Raw genomic sequence first — 11,452 nt, forward strand, 5'->3', positions numbered from 1 at the left:
TTCATGCCTTAATGACCTTTAATAATTAAAGTAACCTTTCCTCCTTTGTTTGTTTTAGTTGGATGGGGCAGAGCAGTCTGGGCAGCTGCAAAGTGCTGATGAGGAAGTTGTCTCTGCGGCCTGCCGGCTTGTTTGTGAATGGGCCCAGAAAGTGCTGAGCCAGCCTTTTGATACAGTCTTGGAATTGGCTCGTTTCCTCGTAAAGAGTCACTATATCGGTACCAAGTCAATGGCAGCTTTAACAGTAATGGCAGGGGCACCAGCAGGTAATGAGATACCTTAATGCTGAATTGATGAAATAGGGGATCTTTTTTTAAAGAGTAATAACGTCTTGCTTTGAGGAAGCACTTCTCTTCAGGGCAAACTTTAAACACTGACTCTGAGCGTTGAGCATGCATTTACGTGATTTTAGTCCACATTGCTGCAAAGTACTTTTCTTGGTGGTAGTCTGGGTAAAGAGATCTGAAAATAAGCAGTGGTCTCAGGTTTAGTTTGTGATTCTCCTGTTCCTCTGATGAGGACCCTGGTCTTTTAAAACACTTCAGGGCATGTGAGTAATGGTGCTGAATTTATGTACTTTGCTAGATCAGGAGTTTGGTGCCAGTACAGTGCTGGTTTGTAGACAAACTGCTGGTGTAGCTGTGTTTCTGTCTGAAACTTGCCCTAATTTGGAAACAATTGTCTGTCTTAATTTTCTCTCAAGAGCAGATTTTCTTACAGGCATTTCTCATATGTCAGGTGCAGATTTTCCTGAGATGTTTGATCAGTGTCAGGTAGTACAAACATGTCAGCTGCTGCTGTTATTGATCACATTAGAAATAAGGGCTTGAGGGGCATTGAGAGGGACAGGAGAGCCTTTTCCAGGGGCAGTTGTGTGACTGAGATTCCAGCACTTGATTTCAAATCTTCATTAAGCATCGAGGTAAAGAGAAGAGTTATTTTGTATTTTGCCACATCAGATGAATTCCTGTTCTATTCAATCTCTGGGAAGGCTTACATTCGATGTGGTTGTTTGTGCATCTACTTTTGTGTTCATTGTTTCCCTCTTCATGCTCAAAATCAGTCACTTAATAATTTAAAGTGTTTTTTTGTGGCTGTGGATGAAGTAAATTACAAAAATGAAGGATGAGGGGGGAAGTGCAGGTGCACAACATGCCCCCCAGACTTCCCTCTGGGAAGTTCTGCCCAGGCCTGTGGCACAGCAAAATGTGCTTGGATCAAGGCAAATCTCTTGACTTGAGACAGGCGATTTCAAATGGAAACTGGTAGTCAGGGCTGTAGGTTGGGGTGATCCCCTTCTGGATCATGTTCTTTCTTCTTCCAGCTCTTTCCTTTATTGCAGCTTGGAACTGACGGGTGGCAGTGGCAGGTTTTGCTGCCTGTATGCTCCTTTTTTACCTGTCGTTGCTTGGCTTCATTGGTTCTGCTTGCCGTGGTGCTAGAAGGAGCACTAGGTATATGTACAGCTCTTCAACTCATGTAGCTTCTCCCCCTTACTTCCTTGAAGAGAAGATGGTTTCCTTCAAGGAAAAGGGCAGTTATTTCCAGTGCATGCGTCTGTGGCTTGGATAGTCATTTCAGGAGAGGTTCTTTCTAGAATGGCAAATAAAATATTCCCATTCCTCTTTATTGCAAGGAACTACAGTGTCTCTGTGCATTAACTGAGGAAAAAGCAAACTTTTACCCTCAAAGGAAAATTTGATGAATTTTTTGTTCTCACAAATGTTACTTGCCTTCAGTATTCAGCCCACACAGATGAATTGTTTTCCAGTAATTGCAATATATTTGGGCATTTCACTGCTCTATGAAGAAGGAATTGTGAAAGTGAAGGCATGTTGTGGTGTTCAAGCTCTCATGGTACATGCAGACTGCTGCTGGGAGGGTGGGCTCCCAGACCAGAGTTCCTAAGCACGTACTGGGTATCTAAAACCAAGTACTTGCCCTAAAATGGTGTCGATTAATTTATAATTAAGAGTTATTTTGAAAACTGTGAAACCTGCGAAGTGTAAATGAAACAGTGTTAAAGCATTTTTAGAGGGGCAGTTCAACAGGGTTAGTTGGTCACGGAGAGAGCATGCTAATCCTCTTGACGGTTAATAAACAAAATATCGTAAATGGGATGTGATTCTGTGAGGGAAATTGGTACCAGCTGCACAGACGAGACTAACTCCCTGTTGTTCTCCCTGGAAGCACCACTTGCTTGCTTGTGATCAGCAAAGGCATTGTCTCCAGAAAAAATGTTCTCCCATTCTAATTTCCGTAGTTTTTTCACCTTTTCCTTCTTGTTTTCTTTTTTCCCCTGGACACTTCTCTTCTTGCCCTTCTTTCACCATTATCCCTGATGACACACAGGTTGTGATCCATTCTGATATAAGATGCATTGTGTTTAATGCCTTGGCCATTAGATAATATCATCTGCTCAGAGCTGCTCTTCTGTGACACAGACCCACAGCTTTCTGGAAAGATTTTTCATTTTTAAAGCTCCCTTAGACATTGATAACAAACCAAAAACACAGTAGATGATGAATTTTAAAGGTTCCTCTAAGACATATCCGCTGCCCTCTACTGGCAGTTAAATGAAATGCATTGTTTTTCAGATTTTGCTGACCCAAAAGTTGCAGTTTGGGATTACTAGAAACAAGATTGCCAGTACATAGTATTTTAGCAGCTAATGCCCAGCTTGTCTAACGGATAGACGTTTTGCCACAAATGTGGAAATAAACTGAAACACTGAAGAGATTTGAGCATGAAGTGGATGGAGGCACCTCATGGAGGAGGTGTTCCCAGAGTGGTTGTGGAGATGCCTGCCATGTATTCTGTGTGGTTAGATACAGAACTGGCACTACAGCAGACAGGGTATATGTGGTTATAATTCATTCTTCTTCTTTTGTATTCAGGAATAAAAGGGATCCCCCAGCCCTCAGCTTTTATACCTACTGCTGAAAGTAATTCTTTTCAACCGCAAGTGAAAACTCTGCCGTCTCCTGTTGACGCCAAGCAGCAGCTGCAGCGTAAGATCCAGAAGAAGCAGCAAGAACAGAAACTGCAGTCTCCTTTGCCAGGAGAGTCTCCAGCAAAGAAAACGGAAGGCACCGCAACCAACGGTGTGACCAGTATATCTAATGGAAGTCCTGCAATTCTGTCTCCTCCACCTATTGGCATTGTTGTGGCAGCTGTCCCCAGCCCAATACCGGTAATGTTCTCCAGCAATTCTCTAGAGAAACCACCTTATGAAGGGGTTGTAAATTGCCAGTAACTAAGCAGTGGTGTCAGTGGGATAGAAAAATGGTTTCTATTCAAAGGCTTGAGTCCCTCGATGCTTTTCTGTCCCAATGAGTGTGTTATACCACAGGAGTTATGGGATTGATACAGAGGCAGCAGAATTCTGATCACACAGCATAGGCCAAGTTCGTCTTTGAAGTCATTGACAGTGGGATTTCAGCTAGCAATAATTAAGGTTATATGTGGGAATAATTGCCCTCGAGATGAAGTTTAACCAGATGGGAGAGCTGACAGCAGTCGTGTGGGTCACTGAGCCCCTAATATGGAATCTAAATTGCCTTTCATTGGCCTGGCGCATTTAGTGACAGCAGCAATTTTATTTTTGCATGAATGTCTGTAGTATGGAACATCTTTGTCTTTCAGCCATACACAGTTGGGCTGGGAGGGAAGGTTATTTGTTCTTAAGATGTTAGCTGTGTTGTCGATTTCAATAGGTAAGCCAATTTTTCTGCCTGATAGTGGGTTTGTATTTAACTCGCTTTTGAAACCTTAACAACGAGCAGTGTTTTGAACACATCCTCTCCTCTTTAACCTTTGTATGCCTGTCTCTTTGTTACAGGTGGTGAAGGATTGTATGAGAATGAGCCTTTCATTAGCAGAAGAGCAGACTAGTGTGTATACCAGTGCCTCATGCCTTAAAAATTGAGGCCACGTATCTGTCTACCAATCCTTAGGCAGACAAATAGAAACGGTCTTGTATATAGTTGAAGAGCTTGTTTTGTTTCAAACTGACGTTCACTAGCTTTGGTGTATTGAGCTGCGTTGTCCTTCACCTTTGAAATGCTTGGGGATGAGGTGGTCTGTGGGCTTTGGGGACTTCTTCATTGCCACACCTTTTCTTTTTCTCTCTCTACAGGTGCCAAGGACCAGGCAGTTGGTGACGTCTCCAAGTCCTGTGGGATCGTCTGATAGCAAGGTCCTGCCACTCAATGTTCAGGTGGTCACTCAGCACATGCAATCAGTCAAGCAGTCACCAAAGACTCCCCAGAACGTTCCCGCCAGCCCAGTTGGTGACCGCTCTGCCCGGCATCGCTACCCACAGATCTTACCGAAGCCAGCAAATACCAGTGCTCTCACCATCCGCTCTCCCACAACGGTGCTCTTTACCAGTAGCCCAATCAAGACTGTTGTGCCAGCTCCACATGTGAATTCCTTAAATGTGGTAAAAATGACAGCAATATCTCTTGCCCCAAGCAGCAGTAGTGTGCCGGTCAAACAGACGCCTTCAGTTAGCAGTAGTGCAGGAGCAGTGGAAGAAGGGAGGACTGGTCCACAGATAAAAAATGGATCTGTTGTTTCACTTCAGTCTCCAGGATCCAAGCCTAGCACTGCTGTAGCTGCACCTGCAGTCAAGATCAAAATGGAACCAGAAGCATTGCTGGATGAGAACTCGGTACAGGGCCAAGAGAGTTCTGATGTGTCTAAATCCATAAAGGCAACCCCTGACCTGCCTCCTGCTCAACTAATGAATTTTGAGGTTGCAACCTTGAAGGTTTCAGCTGATGATGTCGTGGAGGTAAAACCAGTTAAAGGCTGTGATCAGGGAGCTGAAGAAGCAGGGACCAAATATAAAACACAATCTAATGAGATCGCACCGGTTTCTTCAGCAGGCAATAATCAAAGCACTCTAAAGCTCTCAGTTGCCAGTCAAAACTTGTCCAGCACCAGCATCGGTTCACCTCCTACTGGTGAGTCTACGATTAAAGACAAAACGTGCACTAAAAGTCCAAGAAAGCGACAACCTTCTACACTTCAAGATTCCCAGGTACCACCTGTAAAGAAACCACTGGTGGAGCAGCTTTCAGCTGGTAATGCTGTGGAGGGTCAAAAAGCAAACAGCGTTAAGAAGTCTCCGAAGGTTGGATCGTTAGCTAACAGTGACAATGCAGCAACACTTGCTCAAGTTCCCAGCAAGGTACCTGTGAAGGTACCTGTACCTTCTGCAGCTGCAGCAAACTTAGCAACAGACCTTTCTTTGAGCACCAATTTAAATAGCAGTGATTCTACTTTAGGACAGCAGCTTGCATCAGCATCATCTCCAGATATAAAAGTAAAATTGGAAGGAAACATGTTTATCATAGAAAATGATTCAAAATCTGATGGCAGCTTTAACCCAAATACGTGGCACCATCTCACCAAAACCTCCGACTTTGCATCTGTGAATTGTGAACAGCAGCAAGATATCAGTGTTATGACTATTGCAGGGCACTCTGGTTCTGGTGACTTACAGGAATCGGCATGGGAGCCAGTGCACTGCGAAGGTATACAGCAGGATGCATACAACCAGCAGCTACAGAGCCAGATCCAGGACTCCTCCTTGAGTCAAATACAAGCACAGTCTTCAAATCAGTTACCTCTGCAGTCTGAGCTGAAAGAGTTTGAACATACAGTCCCTCAGTCAAATGAAAACTACTTTTCATTTGATGATGACCTTACCCAGGACAGCATTGTGGAGGAGCTGGTGCTCATGGAGGAGCAAATGTCCATGAATAATTCTCATCCTTATGGTGGTTGTCTAGGAATGGCACTTCAGAGTCAGACCACAGCTCAAGGAGCTCCTGTGTCATCTCATCCAAGCAGTGCGCACTTTTACCATTCAATCCATAACAACAGCACTCCGATTCACACTCCCACCCCCACCCCCACCCCGACTCCCACCCCCACCCCGACTCCAACACCCACCTCCGAAATGATCACTGGATCTCAGAACATGTCCCGAGAGAGCCCTTGTTCAAGGCTGGCTCAGACGACTCCCGTAGACAGTGCTCTAGGAAGCAGCCGGCATACGCCCATCGGCACACCGCATTCGAACTGCAGTAGCAGTGTCCCTCCAAGTCCTGTGGAATGCCGAAACCCATTTGCATTTACTCCCATCAGCTCCAGTATGGCTTACCACGACGCCAGCATTATATCAAGTAGCCCTGTGAAGCCAATGCAGCGGCCTATGGCTACCCATCCCGACAAAACCAAGCTTGAGTGGATGAATAACGGCTACAGCGGTGTTAACAATTCGTCGGTTGCAAACCATGGCATCCTTACAAGCTATCAGGAGCTGGTAGACGACCGCTTCAGGAAACCTCACGCTTTTGCTGTTCCTGGCCAGTCATACCAGTCTCAGCCGCGCCACCATGATACTCACTTCGGTCGTGTGACTCCTGTTTCACCTGTGCAGCACCAGGCAGCCCCTGTCAGTAGCACCACCAAGCAAGAGGGCTTTGCTGTTCCTGCTCCTTTGGACAACAAAGGAACCGGTTCCTCTCTCAACAACAGTCTGAGATGCCGGAGCGTGAGCCCTGCTGTCCATCGCCAGCGTAATCTCAGTGGCAGCACTGTTTACCCTGTTTCAAATATACCACGCTCTAACCTGACACCTTTTGGAAGTCCAGTGACTCCTGAAGTTCACAATGTATTTGCTAATATCCATGCAGACACCAGTGCCAATAACATAGCGCAAAGAAGCCAGTCAGTCCCGTTGACTGTGATGATGCAGACGGCCTTCCCGTCTCTTCAGAAACAAACAAACACTAAAAAAATAACCAATGTGTTGTTAAACAAACTTGATTCTGATAGCGATGATGCAGTGAGAGGTTTGGGAATGAACAACATGCCCTCAAATTACACAGCCAGGATGAATCTCACTCAGATTTTAGAGACATCCGCTGCTTTTCCTAGTGCCAACCCGCAAAACATGATCAATTCCAGCACTTCAGTTTATGAATTCCAAACACCAAATTACCTCACAAAGAACAGCAGCACCGATCAGATCAGTTTTTCTTCTGGAGATAACCAAGCACAATCAGACATCGGAGAGCAGCAATTAGATTTTAGCAGCACTGTAAAAGACCTTTTAGGGGAGGACAGTCTGCCAACAAACCAGCAGCTGGTGAATCAGGTGGCATCAGATCTCAATAACGTTGCATCTGTCTTTTCCAGCGACATCAGGTTGTCTTCCGAGCTCTCAGGCAGCATTAACGATCTGAACACTTTGGACACAAATCTACTGTTTGATCCAGGTCGTCAGCAGGGACAAGACGATGATGCTACACTGGAGGAATTAAAAAATGACCCCTTGTTTCAACAAATCTGCAATGAATCCATTAACTCAATGACTACATCAGGTTTTGAGTGGATGGAGAGTAAGGATCATCCTGCTGTTGAAATGTTGGGTTAATCTTGTTTTATAATATGTATGTAGCACACTGTATCTAAAAGACAGACGTATTGTATTTGTCTTAATGGAAGTGCCTCCTGCAGCAGAAACACTTGCTATGTATTGTGGCATTTTTTAAAAAGTTTGCTGTACCTGTTGCTCATTCTTCAGCAGGGAAAAGGCAGTCTTACCAATTTTAAACGAATCTCTGAAGGTGATGGGCTATCAAAGAGCCAGTATTAAAATTTGAATTTTATAGTGTTTCCCATTCAACATTTCTTATTGTAGCAAATAAAGAAGTGGTTAATAGCCAGCCAGCAATGACCGCTATGGTTGAGGCTTTGTGAAGGTTTTAAGTCGAGCTTGTTAGTAGGCCTTCCATACTTTGTATTGCTTGTTACTTCTTAGTAGATGATCCTTACTGACCTTTGTTGTTCAAGTCTGAAATGCAGGGTGCCTGCAGATAGGTAGGTGGTGGGGAGTGGGTACAAGTGAACCAGGTGACACGCAGGTGCCTCATCATTGTGTAGCTGTCTTGAGCACTGCTCAGTGGTGAACTGTGGGAAATCTCTGTAGCACTGGTGCCATTGACATCTCTAGTAAAAACGCAGAGATAGGAAAAACTAACAGGAATGATCAAGGAAAAAGAAAGATGCACTAAATTTTTTATTTAAGAGAAATAAATCTATGTAGTTATTTTATCCATTAATATTCATGACATACTTGATACTTTAGTTCTCACTTCAATGTTTTTACATTAGGTAAAATTCATGCGAAGAGTTTTTGAGCACTGAGATTTAATCTAGACAGAACACCCTATTTTAAAGTGATAGGTACTGTTTAATTATTTATCAATGCTAGAGAAGGAACGTGATATTTCCCCTCTTTTTTTTTAAATAAAAGAGCTGCTGGAGCTCATTAAAATACTATTTTTAAAGATTCATTTTTTAAGTTTGCTCTTTCCTAACCTAGTGGAGGGTGTAGGAAGATGTTCTTTTCTCTGTATTTCAGTAGGTTGAGCCTTTCTGTCTTTCTTGCTTGCTCTCTTTCTCAAACAAAAGATGATTAAAATATTAGAAAATGTGGTTGATCTAAAAATATGTCATATAGAGCCATAATACTGCCAGGCACTTTACAGATACACAGTAAGACATTTGATCTTTCTTTTGGTAAAACTACTTTTTAAAGTACTTACTGGTTTAAAAGCCTGAATTCCATTTTCATAAGTGATTTGACAGGACTGGTGAATCTAATTTTTTTTAGAAGTCCTTAGCTGCCCCTCTGGAAAATGAGATTTAGACTTCTGCCTCACTAGTTCACTTGAACCAAAAAAGGCCTTTTGTTTTATCAGCATGGCATGGATCTCTCTTAACGGTCAAAAGAGAGGGGTACTTAACTGGCCGTGGCCCTGATGCTAGAAAGAGGACTCGCAGAGGCAAGCTTTGACAAAAGAAGTGGGGCACCGAGGATGCTACAATACCATCGTTTAAGCTTAGTAGAAAATTGATTATTTCTCCTGTGAACTGACACTTACAAAACAGAAAACATTTTCCTCTCTTGCATTACTTCTTTGAAGGAGCGGTCATGAATTTATGAAGGGGGAGGCACAATAAGCCCCCCTAGATTTACTTAAGGGGAAGATGCTCAGATTTTTTGGGTGATTAGTGGTTTTTTGTTTAAGTGTCTTGGTGGTCGTCTGTTTCTTCAGTTTTTGCTAATGACTTGAGATCCCAGTACTGGTCAGTTTTTTTGGCAGTGCTGGTTCAACTTGTGCTGCTGCATTGGCACGTGAAGTGCTGGTGTACCACGGCTTCTCTTGCTCTTGACCCAATTCATCACCAGTCTATGGCCTCTTCTGCAGGGACAAACAGTTGTGCCAAGCTGTAGCACCTTATGGGGGCCTGATTTCACTGTGCTTGCATCAGAAGTTTTGCCACTTTGTCAGGATCAAACTTGGAGAGTTCAGATCCCTCCTCGAAGCACATGGATGTGCGATAGTGTGGTTTGCTTAGTTTATGACCAAGTGACCCTTTTAAGTTTTGTTAAGAAAATGGAGAGGAGACTAAAAACTGCATGGTAGCCTTTTGCTTGTTATCTTGCCAGGTGTCTGTCAGTAAGGCTTGAACCATTTTTCTTGTAGACTAAAGTTGCTGAAGGCAGGGCTTGAGTTCTGTACCTGCCTGTGGCCTTTTGCCAGAGATGTGCTGAACATCCTCTCACCTTGGTGACTTCACTGGGTCTGAGAGACACTCGGCACCTCTGTTTTTTTCCTGACCCTGTGTGAAGTGCCAGCACTACTGTGAATAGGTGACACCTACCTTTTGATGGAGGTTGATGGGGGAGGACGTGAGCACCGGCGCTGCGGGGGGAAGCTGCACACGTGCTGCAGCAGCCCCTGCATTTGCGTGACGTGCTGGCCTCACCTCCAGGTCGCTAACACTGAGACTGAGATGGGCTTGGGGGAAATAAGTTTTTACCTAACTTCACTAGTTTTTTAAGAACATTTCTCAGAAAAGCAAGAGTAGATTTAAAGCTGATGCGTTCTAAATTATGCAGCCATCACCAAAGGTTTTTAAAAGTGCGTTTAAAATTATTTATAAATACAAGCATTACATTGGGCCTAACGTGACTTAATTAGCGAAAATACTCTATAATCAGTGGATTTAAAGCAAATATATGTTTACTTTAAGAAGTGTTCAATTCGATAAGGATTGTTTCAAGTAAAATCCAAGGCACAGGCACAGCTTTGTACGTTGGTATGTATTATTTTAGAAGTGTTTGTGTGTTGGTGTTATAATTAATAATGTTAGGTCCCTGTACTTAGTGCTAGTTAGTTCTTTACTATACATTGAGACAGAGCACTACTGCACACCAAAGTATGCAATACCCAAAGGAAAATTCTGTGATTCTAACAAATGGAAGCCTGTCCGTGTCAGATACTCCAAAACTAAGAATTTGAGACAGTTCTGACCCCTTGTTTACATTATCGGCTTCCTACTAACACGAGAAATAAATTATTTTGATAGCAGTTTTTGCTAAAGTATACGAACTAGTGAATTTGTACCCTGTGTACAGTATTGCAGCAAACACTTTAAATTTGGTTGGTTGGTTAGTCCAGCAAACTTTCTGGGTTCATATATTGCACTAAAATTCTGTTGAACCTGTGGCAGGCACATTCCTTAGGATAAATACAACAAATATGGCCCACAGATTAAAAAAAAAAAAGCAAAACAAAAAAAATTTTTAATGTGTTTCATTATTAAAAGGCAAAATGTCATTAAAAGTGACAGGTGAAATTGTCTTATGTAGCAATGTGCATTGATCTCAATGAGATATTTCTATTTCTTATTCTCTTACATGAGAATATTACAGCAGGAAAAATTAAGTTTAGTTTGCTTCACCATGTTAATACATGATCACAAAATGTGCATGAGTGTTAATGACTTAATCTTGTACAGTACTAGATATATTCCTGTAACCACTTTTATTTTTTTTATTCTTTTGCTGTATTGAAACTGGTTCAGTGTTAACCAGGTGAGCATAGTTATTCACAAGTTATTTACTTTTTTATGTTAACTAATTCAGCTTAGTTATTGTTGAATATGTTCCTTTCTTGGATTATTTTTTATTGTTCTGGTGTTGAAAACATTTTTGCATCATTTTATCATGATAAGAATTCATGAAGTAAATAATTTGCAAATAATTGCAATAAGCACTGACTTCTGAACTGAAAAGAAGGAAAGCGTTTCTTGTGCAGTGCATCTGAGGTTCATATAATAGTCTTGTACTATACTGTGCTTTATTTACTGCACCGTAAGGAAAGAAAAATCCCTGTTCCACGTTTTCATTTAGTGCAGGAAATCCAGTTTCTCCCCTCTTTCCCAGTGTTCTGTTGTCTGTTGTACTGCTGAAACTACAGTAGTTGAATATTGCAGTAGCATTTCAGTTATTTTTTTTATTGAAAGTGCTCAAAAATTGTTTTTTAAATGTTTTCAAAAACAATAAAAACATTTTATATTA

General features: G+C 42.4%; 1 protein-coding gene across 1 annotated transcript in view; it reads left to right on the forward strand.

The window, feature by feature from the left end:
• Positions 1-11,452, forward strand: part of RFX7 (regulatory factor X7) — a 54,350-nt gene extending 42,898 nt beyond the window's left edge. The window contains exons 7-9 of the mRNA XM_050903108.1: positions 59-266; positions 2,898-3,193; positions 4,139-11,452. Of these exons, the coding sequence (XP_050759065.1) occupies positions 59-266; positions 2,898-3,193; positions 4,139-7,453 (3,819 nt within the window). The 3' untranslated portion in view covers positions 7,454-11,452. The remainder of the gene's footprint in view (positions 1-58; positions 267-2,897; positions 3,194-4,138) is intronic.

This window comes from Gymnogyps californianus, chromosome 11 (genome assembly GCF_018139145.2).
Source record: "Gymnogyps californianus isolate 813 chromosome 11, ASM1813914v2, whole genome shotgun sequence".
Lineage (NCBI taxonomy): Eukaryota > Metazoa > Chordata > Aves > Accipitriformes > Cathartidae > Gymnogyps > Gymnogyps californianus.